Source organism: Thalassophryne amazonica, chromosome 21, assembly GCF_902500255.1.
Source record: "Thalassophryne amazonica chromosome 21, fThaAma1.1, whole genome shotgun sequence".
NCBI classification, from domain to species: domain Eukaryota; kingdom Metazoa; phylum Chordata; class Actinopteri; order Batrachoidiformes; family Batrachoididae; genus Thalassophryne; species Thalassophryne amazonica.
In genome coordinates, this window is record NC_047123.1 from 32,492,344 (window position 1) to 32,513,998 (window position 21,655).

General features: G+C 38.0%; 1 protein-coding gene across 4 annotated transcripts in view; it reads left to right on the top strand.

Moving 5' to 3' along the window:
- LOC117503622 (toll-like receptor 5) overlaps positions 1-21,655 on the top strand; it is a 70,028-nt gene that overhangs the window by 1,818 nt on the left and 46,555 nt on the right. For 2 of the 4 annotated variants that reach the window (XR_004558593.1, XM_034162899.1), the window contains exons 1-2: positions 9,528-9,910; positions 10,112-10,171. Coding sequence is in view for 2 of the 4 variants with exons in the window: in XM_034162899.1 (XP_034018790.1) it covers positions 9,886-9,910; positions 10,112-10,171 (85 nt within the window). In the remaining 2 variants the exon portion in view is untranslated. Of the gene's footprint in view, positions 1-31; positions 121-9,527; positions 9,911-10,111; positions 10,172-21,655 lie in introns of those variants that run through there. The other 2 variants (XM_034162898.1, XM_034162900.1) reach the window with 2 other exon arrangements.

Consider the following 21,655-nt stretch of genomic DNA (forward strand, 5'->3'; position numbering starts at 1 on the left):
ATGAAAACCTTCTTGGTTCCTGTCCTTGAAGCTTTCAGCCCTGATGATGATGATGGTCCACATGATGGGGGGAGTGTGGAAGCTGCTTCACTGTTGAAAGATTCAAAATTCGTCAACGGGGTGAGTCAACAGCCATAAAAAATGTCTTTACGGGGTCTCACTTCAAACATCATCAAAGGGTATGTACTGCATTTTATTTACTTTACTTCTTTATTGTTCGTAGTTGTACAAATCATCTGCAAGACTCTGTCCCCTGCTGGCCAGAATTATGATCTCCTACAGCCAAAACACCCCCATCTTGCCATATTTAAACAGTCTTTAAATATTTTGTGGCTGCAGCTCTTTTTTTGCAGCTTTGTCTCAAACTATAACGGCGCTAATCGGCTCATTGATATATATATATATATATATATATATATATATATATATATATATATATATATATATATATATATATATATATTAATAAAAAATCATTTAAGCATGTTTAAAGCCATTCTGCTGCAATCCAACAAATCAAATAGTTAAAAATAGATGCTTCTCTTCTTTAAATTATGTTTGTATTTCATTATACGTCTCTTAAATCCACTCATGCATTTGGGCTGAGGGGTGTGACATCTATCAGAAGATCAGAAGATCATCGTCTGCGTGGAATCCAAAAATTTGAAGTGGAAAGTAAAGTACATTTAGCTTCAATGTTTACTTAAGCTGCATATTTTTGATTTCAGGGTTTTAATTTTTAATTCTTTTCAATATTACTTCTTTAAAATTGAAATGCAGGATGCTTGAGTATTTTGTACAATATGTTACTGCTTACTTTAAAAGATATGACTAACTGCAAAAGCAACCTTTTAGCTCATAGTCATGCCTGAGATGATCAAATTAAGGTAAAAAAAAGTACTTTAACACTTAAGATTTGTATAAGATGTGCACTACTTGCAGGGTTTGCATATAACTGCATACTTAATCCAACAGTATCCTTAAAAATACTTGCACTGGTCATGTGCAGGTCTTACTGCAGCGTGCATCTGCACATCATCAGTCCATATTGTTAGACTTTGTGTGAAACATGCAATCTGTGGTGGCTGTGTTCCAAACCGTGCAACCAAAGATGAAGTTGAGAAGATTAAAACACAAAGTTGAAGGCAAGAGTTATGTGGAGGTTTTAAGTTCTTACCTTTGATCATTGTTGAGAAACAACTTGCGACTTCTTCTATAAATAAGTTACACTGAACAACTTGTTACATAATTGTTTTATTGCATCACTTCAGTTTGTTTTTATGGGCAGTGTGGACTTTTTTTTAAAATAAAATGTGTGCATTCTTTGTAATGAATGTGTCAGGGCTGAAGACACACACACACACACACACACACAGAGAGAGAGGAGGGTTGGATAAACATTGAAAAAGTGAACGAGTCAGATGCTCCATTGTTAGAATGACTCATACACGCTGTGCAGCTTTTAGTCCAGCAGATGGCAGCACCCAATTGCAGAAAAACAAAGAAAAGTGTCTCATGGAAATAAAAAAAATGTGATTTCTTTTATGTACATTAGTAAATATGAGGACAGTCTGTGTATTCTGACAAAAGCAGTCACTATACACTCATTAGTGCTAATATTTCTTATGTGAGGTACTTGTAACACCTTTAATATCACACAAGGGGAATATGTGATGCCTGCAATATTAGTTACAAAAGACAAAAACAGCTGATTGCAATCAGACATTTGAATCATCACAGTGCAACACATCTGGTGCTTATCCTGGAAATGAATGGCCTTTTTTAGGGCGTTGCCATTAATTGCATTTCATATTACGTTACCCTCCAGAGAGACCGTTTGATATTTTTCTAACCGCACAGACATGTAACGTCATTAGAATACTACACATCAACAGCGGTAGTTATGATGCTTTTTTCCTTTTTAGATGATCTGTGTGAATACTGCGTGCTGAATAGTACACAGTGTCCTCATCCTGCAAACAAAAACAATGTGGAACCAAACAGACAATGGCAGAGGTTCTCTTTGCAGAGAAAATTGTGCAGGGAGTTATTTGTCAGGCATGGCTCAGAGCTCCACTGTAGTTTTTATTTCTGGTGTCATCTCACATTTCTGTGGATTTACTCCAAAATACGGTGAACATATGCAGTATGTGCTGAGCTCAGCTGGGGGTTATTCTTTTCTTTTCTCTGCTAAAATGCACAAATTTATACTTTGCTGTGCTAAAGTTTCAGTTTTTGCTGTTTTTTTTTTGTTGTTGTTTTTGTTCTGAATCTGCAGTCATACTGAAGGGTATGAATCACAGGGCGGTTTATTTGAAAAGAAAACTATGTTTATATATCCAGGCTGCGTTTAGTTTATTTTGAGCACTTTAGATTCACGAGGCAAACCTTTTGTTTGAATTTACTTTAGACCCAAAAAGCACTCTGCATAAACTCTCTGTCTGAAAGTCTGAGCAATGGTCAAGTGTGACATCAACATTTAACGGTTTCACCGTGTTAATGAACAGAAAATACTTGTATTTATGCACCTCAGTAATTACCCATCATATATACAAATATTTTAAAATGTTGTAGTAAAGTTCCCTTTGTGATTCTTGCCATAAACTCTCATGCAACAACCAATCTGCACACGTTTCCTTCTGCTGCAAATCAATTTATGACCCGGCTTCTCTGGAAAAAATCATAAGACTGAATAAAAAACAGGACATGTAGTCTGGAATTTATGTGTGAGACCACATTTCAAACATTTTCATATAAAACCTCTTCATCTAATAACATGTTACTGTGCTTCATAAAGTTAAAACTAAATTAAAGAAAGTGAGCATGTAATATTTTGTGTGCAGCATGGTATTTTTTTTTTAAAGAAAATTGCTTTTTAAGAAGTTATGTACAGGGTCAGAAATATTCAATTGTGTACCTCTTACAACTTGCAATGTTAAAATAAATGTAAAATTTCAAGGTTTTACTCCTTCTAGCATATCTGTTCTATTACAGGATAAAGACTAATTTCATAAAATTATTTAATTGGTTAAATTACCTTTGAGTCAGTATCCCCATACTTACTCTGCCACTACCGATTTGCTAATCTTTGTTTGTGTTTATTGTATTTTTTAATTTTCTGTCTCCTCTTATCTATTTAATTAAGATGCAGTCATAATGCATGCACACGGTTACCTACATAACTTGTAAAATATCATTATCGTTAAATTGAAAGTGTGCATGTGTGTGTATAAAAAGCCAGAGTGCTTGATTTTGATTTGTCATTTACAATCATGTTAATTTCACTTCATTTGATTAATCTTTGTGATCAACACAGTGAATTTTGCAGAGAACAGACTCTGCAGCAAGTATATCAAGTCCTGCTTCGAGTATTGTTAAATCAACACCATAATAACAGAAATGAACTGAAACATTCACTGTGTTGTTTCTAAACAGTGTTTTAGTGTTTAAGCCAGGATCATTAAGTTTATACATTAATTTATCTGGCTAAATTAAATGACTCCACGCATGATAAAATTGCATAATTAGAAAAATGTTACAGCATTAAGTGCTTGACATTTTATTATATATTATTTATTGCTGCTCTGTTTTGTTTTTCCTGGTGACACTAATGTGTGGCAGATTTATTTATTTGTTTTTCAACTTTCATCCATTTTGCGCCAAGTATGCTGCTATTTTGTGAATCAATTTTTTTTCCATTTTAATGAAAAAAAAATAATCTAACATTCTCTTTTCCTGGCTTTCTTTTGCAATAGAAAGTACAATAAACACAAGCTTGTAAATATGTCATGAAGGCACTCGAATAAGCCTCTTTTTTTAAGGATCCTTTCATCTGCACAGCTGACAGCATCCTTTATCCTCACTGACAAACACAAAATGTGGAACAGGCACAGTAAAATTCAGCATTTAACAAAAGTGTTGCAGTCATACGTTTGGTTTTATGAACAGCTTGTACTAAAGAGACACAATGACACAATTTTTTTAGATGCTGCAGGAGATAAGCACATGAAGAGAAAACAGACTTAAAGCTGAAACGGTGTTTACACCACGTTAGCATGATTTATGAGGTTTATTTATTACTTTAGTCCTGTTATCTTTGTTGGTGCTGAGTTTCTGGTTTTGTTGGGGTTTTTTTAGAAGGAAAACTTCAAGAGGGAGTCAGAACATATCATGAGTTATGAGCTGAAGGAGTCTCATCACGAACATGTTGACCTCTAAACTGTTAAACCCCATAATTTAAACTCATTTTAGTTCAGCCACAGCAGGCTTTAAGAAGAGTGCAGATACGTAATTTAACTTTCATTACAGTAATTTTTTTTTTTTTTTTTTTTGAGTATCCATCTTGTAATTTAATATGAAAATGTGGGGCGACTGTGTAGTCACTTCTCAAAATTGGAAGGATTGTACACGAATGAGGCTGGTGAAGGACCTGGACAATGCATGGATCATTAAGATGTGGGTCATTATCAGATGTTCTGTTGCACCACCAGACAGAATGGGAGCAGTGGCCAACAGAACTAGACATATGAAACTGCTGGTAGAAGCAAATTTTTGAAGCTACACGTTAACTAGCTTTTTTGGCAAGCCTTTGGAGTGACTGGCGAGCTTGTGCGCTATCAATACAGAAATTTATTCCAGGGACTGTGTTTATACAATGTAATCAGATGACAGGTGATATCGAATTGGATGCTGTGACATTGAGTATTGTGAAGGCCCATTGGTCCGAACGTCCATCAGGCTGGATGTGGACGGTGTAATGCTCAACCGAGTAGCCCCAGAGTGGTGGATCAGCGTGCAAGCAGATGCCCGGAGCTTTAGCGCTTCCCCAGTGCCAGGGCAGAATCCGAACTTGACGTGCCATGGAGAAATTTTAAAATCCTGAGGAAGATTAGAGTTAGGAAAGGTGTTGCTGCTGTTTTGAACATTTTTGGGGGGCTTTCGAAATATTTGATAGTTTCAATTTCAATTTATTTTCATTTATATAGCGCCAAATCACAACAAGGTTGCTTCAAGGCGCGTCACACAAGTAAGGTCTAACCTTACCAACCCCCAGAGCAACAGTGGTAAGGAAAAACTCCCTCTGAGGAAGAAACCTCAAGCAGACCAGACTCAAAGGGGTGGCCCTCTGCTTTGGCAGAGGGTCATCGCTGTATGCTGTTAGCCTGCTAGCTAAGTAACTGACCGGCTTTCTTTGGGGACCTTTGGACCAGTGGAGCTTCGGAATAATGATCTGTCCCTGTGACATTGTTAGCTAGCATGATACCACCTCCATGTTGGACATCTCAAATATTTCATCTTCCACAAACAATTTCAACTGAACGCTATTATCGTGTTGAAATATTTAAAAATGGATCAATGGTTTGCTCAGAAATTTTGATGTCAGAATTCTTGTTGGACTTGTCGACATGTTGGATTGCTGTTTGCAGGCCATCCAAACAATTGTTACTCAGAGTTGTTTGAAAACAAAAGAAAATTAGAAACTGATCGGCCGGGACCTCCCGAGTGGGAGGAAAACATTACAACACCAAATGCGGGGAGGATTTTTCTCTGCAAGCCTCTGGTTACATCACACTAAATGCAATGTTTAGCCCACTGCTCTAAGGAAGACTTTATGCAGAAACACAGAGGGAAAAACGCTTGCAGCTGTCGACTTTGGAGAAACTGATCAAATTGTATTGCACAAGGAAATCAAACAGAAAGCATCTTTTGCTTCTGTAATCTGGCAAATTTCCACATTATGTGGTGATTTGCATGAAATCCAACATCGGAACTCACTTCAAACACGGTATTTTCATTATATACACTCATCTAGAGGCACATTAGACCAAAAGAACTTGAGTGTTGAGCAAAAATGAGCTTCCCTGACAGAAGTTTAAAAAAAAAAAAATTCCTGTCTGTATCATGGTACAAAGAGACGCCAGAGAGATCCAGACTTTGGACTTGTTTGCAGGGACTTGTACCACCAGTTGTGGTGCGTTCTAGAGGTGTCATGACGTGGAGTTGTTGAGAACTAAGCAAAACCAGATGGGAGCTTCACATGCTGATGCCTCAGAAATGAAAGGATGTTTTGCAGCACGCTCTGTGTTTGAATTGATGTTGTGATGGTGATGGGATGATTGAGGGGGTTGTCCTGTTGAGGTGGTTTCTCCAAACAAACAAACAGAAAAGCTCTTTGTGTGCAAGCTGTTTCCACGTATAGGTCAGCCACTGGTCTATTTTCCTCGATATAGTCCAAAAATCCTGTCTTTTTAAGACTTTTTTCAAAAGAATTGGAAAACATACTTCACATCCTGCTCCAGAGAGTCTTCAGAAGTGAAATGTGAAACTGAGAAATTGTGCTTTTCACTTCCAAGTCAGCCTGCATCAAAAATATGAGGGAAAACAAAGATCATTACTCAATATGATTTTTTTTCTGCAACACCATGTGTTTGTGTGTGTTTGAGGCTGATTTGCCAGATCCCCCTGTGATCAAAATGTTTTCATTTCCTCAAATAAATACTTATTTAGCTTCCTAATGCCTCCCATCCAAATTCCTTGGTCTTTCACAAGGAACGAGGAGATGACAGTTTTTAACCCTTGACTTCTGTGCTGTCGCAAATTTCATTAGTCCTTTTGGGTGAGTTTGAGTCATTTCTAATGGCAACGATGTAAAAGGTCGTTGGAGCTCTCTATCATAAGGTTTTGTGGGAATACATACACCTCTCTCGTGCACTCGTACACCTTTCCACGTGAGTAGAATTAGATTTTATTGAGTCTAACCAACAGACTATTTGGCTCCATTTGGATTCAGCCAATTTTAAGAAGCCGTTTCAAATCCCATCCCATAAATCAGACTATAATTTGAGCAGTCTGTGTGCTCCCCCTACTCCTCCCTGGTCCTTTGTACCATTTCTACCAAACTTGTCACATGGGTGACGGTCAACTCTGGAGTTTATTTTGATAAAGGTCAAGATTATTGGATTTCAAATGCCAAATTTTTTTTTTTCTCTCTCTGATGTCCAGCAACCATGGCGCACACATTGAGGTGGGTTCTGGAATTGCCCAGGTGAGGTCAAATTAATCAATGGCCAGTTATTGTGGTCAAGCTCATTGGGTTAAAGATTAAATTTCGGATATGATTAGGATAAATTTATTAAAATTTGGTTGACTTTGCACCAGATAAAAACAAAAAAGCGGTTGGTTTTGCTTATTTAACATATGAAACAGCCAAAATGAGTGGGCTTTGTTGCAGAGAATCCTGTCATCATGCACGATGGACCTTAGGAGCAGATGTATGACTTGCCCCCCAAAGATTCTCAAGTCTAGGTCTGGTTGCCACCATGTTCACCATTGCTGATTTAACTTTCTAGAATAAGGACAAAAATAATTTGACGATGCATCAGAAATGTGCTGATACAGAAAATTGAGCTATAAGCTTGGTGGGTTTTTTTTTTTTTGGGTGGGTGCAGACTAGAGGACATGCTGTTACGGAAACTTCACATCTGGTTTCGAGCTGATCTGGATCATGCTGAGGATGCAGGCACGGGGTCAAAAAGTTTTTGCAGATTTTTCATTCTCTGAGCCTGCCATCGTGTTCCAGAGAGACAGCTGTATGGCGGAGAGCTGCTCCAGTAAGAGTAACTGTGGGGAGGAATGTCTGAACATAAATGAAGTGTTTATTGGTGGTGCTGGCGAAGAAATCCGCTTTTTGGAAACGGCGGTGGTGGGGCGGGGGCTAAAAGAGGAGAGCTGTAAAAACAAAGAAGAGAAAAGGAAAATGAGTTTGTAATTCATCACAATGACAACTGCATTTAACGACTAGATTACAGAAAATGTACTTATCATTAATTAATAAATTTCTGCTTTTGAAGAGCTTATTCCTTTTTTGCACATCTAGTTTTCCCTCAATAGTTTGAGGCATAAAATCTTTAAAGTGTCTTGTAATTTTTCTCTTGCAATAACAAGATAAGTGGGCGAGAGAAACTATTCTGAGAATCAGGATGAAGCTGATGAGGAACATCTTCCCACAGTCTGAGTCAAAGGAAAAGACAGGTGACTGGATGTCTAAACAAACAGCTGGAGGTTTGCTCTGGAAATACCAGCTCTAAGGGGGCTGACTGGTGTCTGTGTGTGAGCGCGAGATGCATACTCGCGTTGCATTCATGCGTGATTTTCTTGGCACCTCTGTGAAGAAGAGATTACCATTTTGAGAAGGCATTATGCTGAATTCCGTACCTGAAAAATACGAGGTCTGTCATTAAAGTAACGGTCCGTTTTATATTTTTCAAAAACTATATGGATTTCATTCATATGTTTTTACGTCAGACGTGCTTGAACCCTCGTGCGCATGCCTGAGTTTTTCCACGCCTGTCGGTGACGTCATTCGCCTGTGAGCACGCTTTGGAAAGGAGTGGTCCTGCCCCCTCGTCGGATTTTCATTGTCTGGAAATGGCGGAATGAAAAGGACTTTTTTTCCATCAGAATTTTTTCAGAAGCTGTTAGAGACTGGCACCTGGAAACCATTTGAAAAATTTATCTGGCTTTCGGTGAAAATTTTACGGGCTTCACAGAGAATAAGGACTGTTACTACAGCTTTAAGGACCCCTTTAAGGACGCTCGGCTGCGATGACGCGGCACAAGCCACCGGGCCATTTGTAAACGGATGGCTCTGTGGATACGAGACCATCGTGTGCTCTTTCTCTGGTTATCACAAGAGCTGGACATCAGCCATTTTCCGGCAGATTTCACTTTTAACAAGAGATTTTGTCATGGAAAGCCGCGCGGAGGCTTCGCGCGTAAAGACCGATTCGCTTTGGAAGCGAGACAAAGGAACACCTCCGTTTCGGCGTGTCAGAGGACAAGTTTGGACGTGTCCAGCTCTCCACAATTTCACTGATACTTACTGGACTGGTAAGCATTGAAAGCCGAGATAGACATGTCCAAACTTGAAGCCCGTAACATTTTCACCAAAATCCAGATAAATTTTTCGAATGGTTTCCAGGTGCCAGTCTCTAACAGCTTCTGAAAAAATTCTGATGGAAAAAAAGTCCTTTTCATTCCACCATTTCCAGACAATGAAAATCCAACAAGGGGGCAGGACCACTCCTTCCCAAGGCGTGCTCACAGGCGAATGAAGTCACCGACAGGCGTGGAAAAACTCAGGCATGCGCACGAGGGTTCAAGCATGTCTGATGTTAATATGTGAAATATTTTCAGGTTTTGTATTACAAATGTTCTGATGTTCACATTGAAACATATATACATGTATTTTAATTATTTAACGGTGTTTTGTAATGCGTGGACTGCCACAAGGTGAATTTGGTGTGGCCTTCCAATCCCAATATGTGACACTCGATTGTGTCCATTCATGGAAACAAAGTTGGATATACTCGTACAATCATGGCCTGAACACAGACGTAATCTGTGGTAAAAGTAGTGTTTTAGAACATTGTCAGCAATCAAGGGGGGAGTTTCAAACATGTTTAAAACATTTCTGACATCGGGACACATCTAGCGTGAATAATCTGATGGAATTTGTGCAGATGGAGGTAGTATCGAGAAAAACTCTGTGCACATGAGCAGCGCAAGCACAGAACTATAAATGTGTGGTAATAACCACAGGAGTATATACCACACAGCCTGTATGGAGTCGTGACTCATTTCACGGGACTCGTCTGGTGTAGTCGGCAATAATACGTAGTAGGAAGCGCAAATTTTTCCTGCCATTTTAATAATTGTGCCCCAACTTCCTCACTTTTATCAGGATGCAAACTGGGGCCAAAAATCATCAATGGGAGCCCAGACTGATTTCAACACATAAGACTAAACGCTTTGGTTTGAAACACCTGGTTGTTCGAGCAACAGTGTTGAACAGACTAGTGAAGTTCCTGAACACAGCCTACAAAGATGCACAGCACAGCCGCTGAAACAGGTAAATGTAAATTTCTCCAGCCTTCTGTTAATTTTGTTATGGTGTTGTGTTGAGGGTCATGGTGGGAGTGGTGCCAATAACCTTTAGAAAAGTGGTCAGTCGCACCATAAAGCATCAAATTAAACAAATGGCAAACCATTCATTTCAGGATTTATGGACAATTTCACTCACTGTGTTCATAGACATTATCTTTATTTGTAGGAAAACGCTGGAGAAGGACCGTAGTTGGATTTGAACCTACAGCATGCTTCAATCACAAAGGTGACAGGATCTGATGAGTTGAATGGTGTTGGTGGTCATCATTTATCACATTCAGTTTTCACTGCCTCACAGATTCTTTTAGCTAATATTCAACAATCAAAAATCACATTTTCACATACTGTATCATTTTACCCTTTAATTAATGTACACGTGGAGGAATGTGTCATGTTTGCTGCAAAAGTGTGGAGAAGTAGAATATGATGGAAATACTGTAGCAGGAAAGTGCAAATCTATCATTTAAAGAGGCACAGGCAGGGTTGTCACATATATCACATGCACAGTGCACCTTAAGGCTCCATTAACATTATTAAATATATCTAGGTGTCTTAAAATGGGGTAATTACAGAAACTTATAGCTCTGTAATGACTGGACAACCTCCAGAAACTCATATCTGCACACAGAGGCAGAACCAAAATGAAGGAATGTTCAGTGATTATTGGCTTTACTTCGGAATTTTACAGCAATGTAAACTGATAGTGATCAGACATGATTTTATTTATTTTTTTGTAATATTCCCATATTTATTGAGAAGAAAAATATCTTGGTCTTGGTAAAATAAAACGTGCGTCAGTGAATACACCGATAAAACCAACAGACGTATTTCAAAGCTGGAAAATCCTCAACTTCTTTTCAATCTTGTTTTGATCCCTATGGCTGGATTCCAAGTTATGCAGACCTCCTCGCTGCCTGAATCATGCAGCAGGTTCAAGGCTGGAGTGCAGCACTGTAAAACATGCGTGATGTTTTTTGTTTGTTTTTTTTACAGTACAAGGTTTTATGTGTGTCTTTACAATGTGCAAGGCAGCCGAGAGGTCTGTAGGTCAGACGTACGTTTACCACACACAGGGTTGTTTTAACCCAAAACTGATTGGCAGAATGCACGAGTTACTTTAGGCATAAATTGATAGAATAAATTATGCTGTATGCAAGACAACTGTAAACTGAAAAAACCCAAATTGGAAATGTGAGAGTTCTAAAAAGCATTAATTCATTTTATCAGCTTGGAAAACAATATGGATGTTCACCGTAACATATTTGCGAGGTACTAGTGCGGGTGAGCAAGATGGAAGAGTATTTGCAATCTAGACTCTGTGACGTTATTATTAATTAGAGACAACTTTGTAAAACGTATTGCGTCAGCCGCTTCACTAATACATAAAGAATGCAAACCTACTGGATAAATTATTTCTTAAAAGTAATATTGTGGGTGGACATGAAGTCACATATATCAGGGCACTGATTTTTTAATCAATTAGTATCAATAGTCGTAACAATTCTGGCCTGACTTTGTGTTCAAATAATTTTTTCCAAGTTGGAGCTCGTAATTTCCCATTTTTGATGTGCTAGTAGCTAGCACACCAGAAACGTGCTAGTAGCTAGGACGTTTCTGGTGTGCTAGCTACTAGCACGTTTAGCTGCATGCTAACTAGCAAACCTACCTGGTTTGCAAAGCTGTTGTACCAACTGGGTAGGGCTAGGCTTGCTAACTAGCTCACTCTACTCTATGTTGATTTCTTTAATGAATTTGTACTATCACGTCTGACTGAAAACTATGCATATTCATCTTTTTGAACATCTTCTCCTGAGGCAGATCATGATTTTATTAAATTGGACTATGTTACATTGATAGCTGTACTGTGTTTTAGTCAGAGCTATGGATTAAGGCAATCGATGAACTTATTTATTATTATTTCTTTATTTATTCTAGCAGTGCAGTGATGTTGCAGCAGAATAGACGTTTGTGTCGCACTTGTAAAGGATAAGATGTTTCAAGATCGAAACTGTATTTTATCGACACACAATCTGCCTGCTAAGCACTTCCTGGAAGTACCGGACGCCGGCATTAACCACATGACCATCCAGTGTTTTGAATTGTTGTTGGCTCAGCGCCTCTAGTTTCAGCCACCTCAAATGTCAGCAGTATCTGATTGGTCCTTGGTGTCAAATTGAAGGTCCGAGTTCAACACCCTTGGCCTTATGAGCTTTTTTGTTCCAAAAAAAGCATTGCTCTCACGGCTACATCCTGGTTTAAATAAAGGTCAGTTCCCGCAAATGCAGCTCCAAGAAAATATGATTTTATATGGAAAACATTCACATGCACACAGAGATTGCTGGCCAGGCTCCAGGGGAGGTCACGTTGGGGTTGTGATGTTTACATGAACATTTTTGAGTGGTGCTGCCATAATTAAGCCAGTTAGCCAAGGATTCCTGTCCTCCATCACGTTCTTCTCATCATCTCATGAGTTTAGCGCGGGTCAGCCAAGGCCAGGTTACTGTAGACTTTGTGTATGTGCATAAAATATAGCCACTGTTTTGTTTTTTTTCTTGTCTTAAAGCAAAAAATTCAAAATAATATGGATATTGAATCAGATTAGTAATTCTGTTGGTTTTTTTATTTCTGGCAAATTTGACAGTAAATGCAACTGATCAGTGGCAAAAATTTTCTTGACTATGTCTACTGGAGGTGCAGACGGCTGACAAAGAGAAAAACTTTAGTATGGAAAGTGAAGGCATAGTCCTGTCAGATGACTCTGCTGTACTGTCCACTTGGGCTGGTTGCTTTGACCAGTTGTATAAAAGGCTCATTCTCTTACTCTGTTGTTGGTCATCTCGTGTCGGTGTTCAGGTGGATTCAAACCAGCAAATCTCAGGAAGATTGCAAAGGCAGTGAAAGACCAGAGATGTAAAGCAGTTGTGGTTGTTGGACCTGAATTTCTTCAAATGGGTTCTTGCCAATGAATTCAACCATTGGCCTCATCTAACTTCTGCAAGTAGTCATTGAACTCCAACATGAATATCTGCTGGGCTTCTTAGCAGCTTTTAGTGATTCTTGGAAAGCACTTGGTTCAGTTGATGGCGCTGTTTTGTGGGACAACCTGGGATCCCCAGTATCATAGCTAGCTATGATGTCTCCATACAGGTACTGTGGTTGCTGTGCGGCGTGGAAGCAGTGTCTTTGACTTCTTCCCAGTGAATTCTCACATCTGTTAAGGATGTGTTCCCATTAATAATTTCATTGGTAGGGTTATACATTCCAATAACTTGGGTGCCTTTGTAACTGTAGAAGGGTTCACTGACCTTGACGTTGCAGTTTAAGCTGCAGATCTTTGTGGAATCACTGGAGGTCCTGAATACAGCATTTGAGAAACTGAGTGAAGAGTCACAGTTTCTGTGTTTGCATTTGTCTAATGTCAAGGCTAAGATCCAGGTTTTCTATTACCTCCTTGACTCTGTCATCATAAGTGTATCTGTGTTTGGTGAAAGTGTCAAACTTGTTGACCGATTACGTCATCTCGGTAGGGACATTCATGTCTCTGGGACTTTGGCCTGTGCAGTTCAGACACCTAGAAAGAACAAAGTTTTCAACTATTTCAGGGTGCCAGGACCACCAGCATTATGGTTGTGAAACTTTGATGCCTACCATTAACCTAAGATATTGACTTAATGTCTCTGAAGAATACTTGGGTGTTGCTGGAAGGACTTTGTGTTAAACAATGACTGACGGGAAGAGCAGCTCTGACGCCGTCTGATGTACTTCCTAAAGTACGATCCAGAACACCAGTATTGCCTGTCTGCAGCAGATAAATGGTTACTTTTGGAAAATTGGGATGGATCATGGTCTGCAAGGGTGTGTGCAACCAGGATCCAGAACAATTTCGTAGTGTGCTGGCTGCACGCGCACATCCTCTCAGGCCGTACTTGACCTGCAGAGATACAAACTTTCTTAGAGACTTGAAAATGTTTGAGAATGCATCACTTCGGTATCTGTGGTGTGTTTTTGGCTACCTAGTTACTGTTAATATTAGTTTTTGGATGTCTGCTACTTTAGTCACCTCTTTAATAATAAATAAGGCATTCCACAGGCTGTGGTATTCTGAAAGCAAAGTTTATGATGTCTGGTGAAGGATATTAAAGTTTATGAGTGCAATGTTAGGTTATATAAAAGTTGTCAGAAAGTGAAAACCACAATTATTCCCCTGTGCAAATCCCAATGTGATGGTTTGACTTCAATCCAAGAATTTGAGGAAAGGAAATGGCTTCTGTTCGGATTTAAAAGATTTTGCTTCTGCAATTATGCTTTAAACAACAGTCTCCATTAGATTTGCGTGGCTTCATTGTGTGCGGTTGGTTACACCTAGACTGAGTTCAGCTTTGGTTTTGAAGCAGCTGTCCGAAGTCCTAGCAGACTTCATCCCAAAGCCTTGGTGTTCTGACATCTTTTGTAAGTAGACTTCATTATGCCAGAACTGATACCGTCATTGTCAAGTCGGTTCCTGGTTCTAAATCAACAAAGTACTTCAGTGTTAAATTTTTCAAAAGTAAGACCAAGACAAAGTAGGATTGTCTTGGTCTAAAGCTTGCAATTGCACAATAGAAACCGGCGTCAAAATCACATCCAAACTGTGAGAGTCTGATATTTTCTCAGGCAAACGGCCAACATCCAAAAGGCTTTGAATTTCATTAAGAAGCACTGAAATGTTATTGTCACCTTTTTGCTCAAACAATCATTTGGATGAAAACTCAAGGCCACTCTGTGGTTGACGGGGTGGAACCTGACTGCTAAAAATACACAAGAGGTCGCATTTAATGTTTCAGTGCTTGGCAGGCCAAACAAAAAAAAACAAGGTGTTGATGTATTTGTGAGACCAAGATGGAAATCCGTTCAACCATATCTCATAGAAAATAATGGAATAGAAATTGTTTCAGCTTCCACCTGATTACATCCCTGGGAGTCATTAGATTTTGCCCTTTTGAAATCTGAACATATGCCTGCTGTGGTGCCGCATTCTAAAGCAAATACATTTATGAATGGCTGCAAAAACTCTTTTCTGTTGGTCGGGATGTTATACTTTAAAGTCAACATTTGACTGAACTCAGCTGCTCGTTGGGTTTGTTTTGAACAGCTGATCTGTGTCAGGATCTGTGTCTTTAGCCTCTCTGTTGATTGTAGGAGCATCACAAAGCGAGAAGTGTGAGTTATGTGAAATCCAGCTGTCACATTTCACCATCAGTTTCACATCATTATCTTGTGATAAGACAAAAAATGTGACCAAACCTTTATACAATTTATTGCTGCTTTGCCAGTTATTTTCAGATGGTTCCTGAATGTGCTTGTCAAGCGAAATGTCTGTTGTTGTATCCTTCCATGTCCTAAAACTCAAGACCTGTCAAAAACTCTCAAAATCAAAATTTTTATACATTAAAACAGTTAGGCTAAAGCTCTGTCTGTCAAAAAAAAAAAAAAATCAAGCATTTCTGACATTTATAAGTGCCTTTTTTTAAACTGAATTTTGGGTTTCAAGTAGGAAATGTACAGAAGCCCTGAAATACTCACATTGCCCGCTAGATGGCAGCAAAAGCTGCTCAAATGTACAGCTGTTTATTCATTTGAGAAGTAAATTTTTGGCAAAAATACGATGGGCTTATGGGCAATTTACTTGTTTATTCTCCTTCATGAATTTGGGGCCGTATAAAAGCAGTAATATGTCACTTACTGAATCCAGGTTGACATAAGCTTGTATTGCTCCTCCAACACTCCTCCAGCTGTTGGTTATTTTTAAATATTTTTTATTCTATTTGGGGGAGGTGATGGTCTAGTGGTTAAGGCATTGGGCTTGAGACCAGAAGATCACTGTGACTAACTCTTAACTGTTAATGTGCAGTACTACATTCGCTAACATGGACATTACTTCATTAACTGTCATTTGAAGTACCCTCGTTGTAAAGAGTGTGACCATTTTTAACAGGATTACACAAAAATACAACAGCTTTCACTAAAATGTTATACATTTTTATGACCAACCTGTATCATTGTTGGGGAAATCTATGTATAAAGATGGGTGGTTCGAGGAAATATAAAGCCCATTTTTTTAAAAATTGCAAGGTTGGGCAGTTAAAATATTTTAACACAATGTTAAAATTATGTGATACAGCATTTTAATAATGAAATATGTTTAGCACAATCTGGTTTGGTGTCATGCTCACTGGCACATTGAATTGGCAGATCCAGGAATTTGTTTAAATTTTTGTTTGTTTTAAATTGTACATAATGGTTTGTTTTATGTGTTGGCTGACATACACTGAAAAAAAGAGAATCTTTGAACCAACTTAAAGTGTTACAATTTGTAAAAACCTGAATGAAGTTGTTTGAACTTAAGTTTGAAAGTTACATAAACTCTAATTTACAAACTTAAGTTCAAACAACTTAATTCATTCAGGTTTTGACAAATTCTAACACTTTTTAAAGTTGGTTCAAACATTCTTTTTTTTCAGTGTATGCATTCAAATTTACCCTCTTTAAAATGACTGCAGATCATCTACACCAGACACCATTTTGTTAATAACAGTTACATCTGCAGACTTGGTAAATTATTTTAGTTATGGTTTGCTGACATTAATTTCTTCACTTATGGTGTCTTAAAGAGAGAAAATCATAGATGTTAATAAATCATTAATAAAAAGGTGTGTGGTTCTCACCTTATAATGATGGTGCCTTTACTTAAACATGTAATAAGTAAAAAATGGACTTGGTTCCAAATAATGTGGACACTTTGCAAGAATAATTGGTCAAATATGTTAAACTACTGCTAAATATCAGTACAAACATGGTAGTTTTTAAACTTTAGATTATATTTTCAGTTGTTCCATTTTGTGTATCGAGTCATTTTGAGGTCTTATTAGTTGTTGGGTTGTTAAATCGACGAGGTCTTGTCTTTCTACAACTCAATGACAGATGCTTTTGGTTTTTCAAGACTACAAATGTAAAGTGGTCTCAGATGATATGAGCTGCCGGTCAACTGGTTTCCCAGGAAAACTATTTCCCAGATAATATTTTCAGTTAACTTTCTTAGGTCAAGAGAATCCCCTCGTGGCAAAATGTGTTCTTTGTCTTCATTATGTTTTAAGTGGAAAAATTAATCAGCAACTGACAAATTGTATGGAGTATTTGAACAGATGTTGTTTTCTGTGGGAATTAGTGTGTGTGTGTGTGTGTGTGTGTGTGTGTGTGTGTGTGTGTGTGTGTGTGTGTGTGTGTGTGGGAATTAGTGTGTGTGTGTACATACCTAAGTCCAAAAAAATGAGATTGCAAGTGGGGTTCAAGAGCTTTTAGAGGGCTTAAATTCAATCTAAGAGCTTTATTCACTCGTTACTTTGTTGATTCATATTCACAACACAAAATATGATCAACAAATAAAATTGTGATAGCAGTAAGACTTTGTTGGTACCCAACACTATGTAAAATAATACAATATCTTTGCATCACCAAAGTAGAATTAAAAAAGTGACATCAATTACTAGTAAATGTGTGTTATAATTTTTTTTGTGCTGAATCACCTTCTTCACATTCACTCAGATGCACAGTTGTCCACTTCACTCTCACTCACTCTTTAGTCACGAGTGACTCCACGCAGACTAAAGCAGCCCACACACAGTGAACTCTGAGGCGTACAGAAGTTGCAGGTCATCGACGACGACAGCAGACATTCTAGCTTAATGAGCAGGTCTGGAAGATTTGGGGAATCTTACAGCTCCTGCATCTTGCAGCTCCTCAGCTGTTGTCGCTGTGTAAATAATTGTTATGTAGGACTATTTAATATAGGAGAAAACAAGCTGAAATGAAAGACTTCATACCCTGCACATGCACATAATACTGGAAAGTGTAGTATTTTTTTGAAGGGTTGCTGCAGTCCATGAGATATGTAATGTGCGTTTTTTTTTTTTTTTTTACATCATTTCATGATGCATTTGTGGTGTTGTTGTAGTGTCATTCATACCATTTTATAAAATCATCGGCATTTATTTATTTATTTGTCTGTCTGTTAGCAGGATTACGTCGAAACTACTGCACAGATTTTGACAAAATTTGCACCACAGGTGCATATTAAGGTATGGAAGACTCCACTGAATTTTGGAGGTGATCTGGATTGGCAGACATCAGAAATGGCTCTAATTCTTCTTATTACAAATGATTTACTGATTGATATAAGATTCACAGCATGTCTCTAGTCTCACATCCTCAACTTTGCTCCAATCCTCCAAACATTCATCATCTAGAGACACTTATTTTGTACACAGATGGACGTACATGCGATTAAGCGTGCCACATGGACATACAGCAGTAGTCTCCAGGTTCTTTTTCAAAATGCAAGGGTTCGGAGTCCAGACACCAATCAACAGTTTTACAAAGTTCCATGAAAATCTAATCATGCACTTTGGAATAATCCTGCTAACAATCAGCAACATGATGCTGAAGAAAACACAGACTTGGTGGAAGAAAAAAGTTAACTGTCGTCATGAAAATGGGCATGGCAAACATTATTTTTCTAAAACATCATCTTGTATTTTTCAGAGGGGTGGAACATGTTAAATATTGTTGACAGAATTACTTCAAAAGAAGGATTGAGTACAAGTCATGATTGAAAAGTTGAGAAGTACTCATTTTATAACGATAGCCTTGGAAATGTGAAATAGAAAACTGGACTTTGATCCATATATTGTGGAGTACTTTATGAGAATAATTGTTCAGATGTTGTAAACTGCAATCAACGTATCATAGTTGCACCTTATAGAAGTTCCACAGCATATGTGGCATTAGAGTAGATTTTCGTTTTACCCTTAAGTGAAAGGAATCATGTTGTGATGTCATTAGCTGTGGAGTTTTAAATCTATCGGAGCTTGTCTTACTACAGTTTTTTGACAAATGCTTTTTGTGACTAATTGGAGTTCTCTTGCTTGCTATCGGTCATCTGGTTTCCCAGGGAATCTGTCCCTAAATATTTTAGGTTGACTTTCTGAGGTCAAGAGGATCCCTTGCAGCAATATGGGCTTTTTGTTTTAATTGCATATTAACTGGAGAAATGAATCAGCATCTGACTTTTTTTTTCTGGGAATTTCTTTTTTGTCATGAGTTTAAAAAATAGAAAAAAAATGAGTGTGTCACAAAAATTTGGTTCTCAAATCATCTGCGTCAGTTGTGGTAAAATGTGTGTTCTTGGGTTTTATTTTTTTAAATACACCCACGAATCTTGTATTTCACGTTCCCTCACTTTCAACTAGTCAGAAGTGACTCCAAACTAACCGACGCACAGTGAGATCTGAGCCAAAGAGAAGCTGCAGGTCATCGACGACGGCAGACATTCTCGTTTAATGAGCCGGTCTGGAAGTTTGGCATCTTTTACATCGTGCTGCAGCTGTTGTATTTTCATGGTTTGGTTTAAATGTCATGCATGAATATGTAACATAAGTACAAACTTAAATTATATAGTCAGATCTGTGATTAGATTACTGCTTGATGACAACGTTATCAGAATACATTGGTTACTTGTAAATAAGCTCTAAAAGTCCATTTTCCAGTTGCTTACATGCTAATTATTAAAGCTAACTCGCTTGAGGAGCCGTTGTTTAACTAGAATGGCTAGCTGAATAGCAAGTAATAGTTTCATTTGGGCCATCCAGCCTTGTCTTACAACTGACTATAAAATTGATCTGTTTTTATAACAGTATGCTTCACGAAAGAAAAATTTTATGAACTGCTAGCTAACATACTCTACGTCTTTTTTCTGCTCCGTAATATTCCCGATTCCTCATAAAAAATGTTTTTACTTACTTTTAAATGTATTTTTAGCCAACTTGTTCATAACTCAATGACAATTGTCAAAGTTCATTTTTACCTGCCATCCAGATGGACTAATGTACCAACATTAATTTTCAGATATTTATGCACCAAAAAGCAAAACATTTTTCAGTTATAAAACCTGAGGTATTATCTGCTGTGTAAGAAATTACATGCTTCTTACACATGAGCGTGTATTTCAAGAGATTTTTGTGGCTACAAATAAACATTTTGTACAATTCCAGTCATGTGTGGGGAGGACTGTCATTATTCTTCTGGCCACAAGAGGGTGCTTCTTTGGAAAATGAAAGGTGAATTACTATTGGTGTATTGAAATTTTCTAAAACTTTATTTAAGGCCAGCATCCTCTCCTTAAATGGATAGTTGAAATTGTTCATTTCCAAAAATATTATAAGCGAAAGTATTGATTCAGAAGATTGTTTGACTCCTTTGGTTATAACGTCATTCAAACATATACACCATCTACAAACACTTAATGGATCTCAGTCTGAGTTGGCTTGGTTGCCCTCTGTGTCTTGGTCTTCTTTAGCTTTTGGATAAAAACGAGACAATAAACAAAAGGAAAAAGAACCAGGAACTCATGTGTTTACCAGATAATAGACCAAGTCTAGACATGGAGCCCACAAGAAACAAATGTCAAGCTTTAAGATTTAGGTTATGTAGCAGTTCAATTGTTGCCAGGTCATAAATTCTGGCTAAATTAGTAAAATGATCAAGAGTTTTTTTTTTGTTTGTTTTTTTTACCTATTTTTCTTTATGTTGCAATAAACAGGAATATTTTGCAGTGAGAAGTATCATTCTAAGTATCGAAGAACTTGTGTTCTCTTTATTGCCACCTGCTGTTTCAGATGATACTGCAGTGATGCAACATGCATAGACCTTTTTCAAAGTAGACCCAGGTCTTGTCCCTCGATGGAAGCTGTCATGGCGCTGATGTGTAATCTGCGACGCGGCGCCTTTCAAGTCTCAAAATTGGCACATGGAACATCTTGTCTCTTGAGAATCACTATTGCAATATTACTTAATTATGTGTACTTTTGTCAGGGATGAAGGAAACTGTTTCCAACAAGAACGAAAACTGTGTCCGATGCTGCAGGATACATCCTGCCGCAAAGTTTTTCTAAAAACTGACTGGGAAAGATGTAACTACCATATTCCATAAGTGCATTTAGTATAGTTCAGACAGTAAGGAATGAACTCTTGCTGTCTGGGGACCAAAGAACAGGGGGAATAATGATGTAGAATAATGGGAAAGTGATGGGAATCACAGTCCTGTCAACCCCCACCCCTCAAAGCTTATTTCCTAGAATTTTCTTTATTAGGAAGTTACTATTGAGAAAATTCCATTAACATAAGTATAACCACACTGTTAACACCATATTGGGCAAAGAACAACATCATCATCACCACACAGTTATACCTTAAGAACCATCTTTTTGACAGAAACCACATTTCTGTCACTCTCGTATCATTATTCCCATTTACTCCCACAATCAAGTAATTTATCTTTCTACTATTTGTCAGTTAACCAGTCATTATCATATTTACGTAGGGGCCCCAATGCTTCAAAAATAACCCTTGCCTATTATTCACTTTAATTGTTCATAATTGGCTATTTTGGTAATTTCTCCCAAACTCTTGGTGTTTGTTCTGTCTGATTCTTTCTCTGTCCCCGACCAAGTGCAGCGTCTCTCCATCTGGAGCTGGTTCCCAGGCGCCGGACTTCTCCTAGTGGTTGGATTTAGTTGAACTGTAATTAGGATGGGTTAAATCAAATCAGTTGCAGAGGACAGATTTCACTCAACATATTCTTGTATGTACAGTGACAAAGGGCTTTCATTCCTTCTTC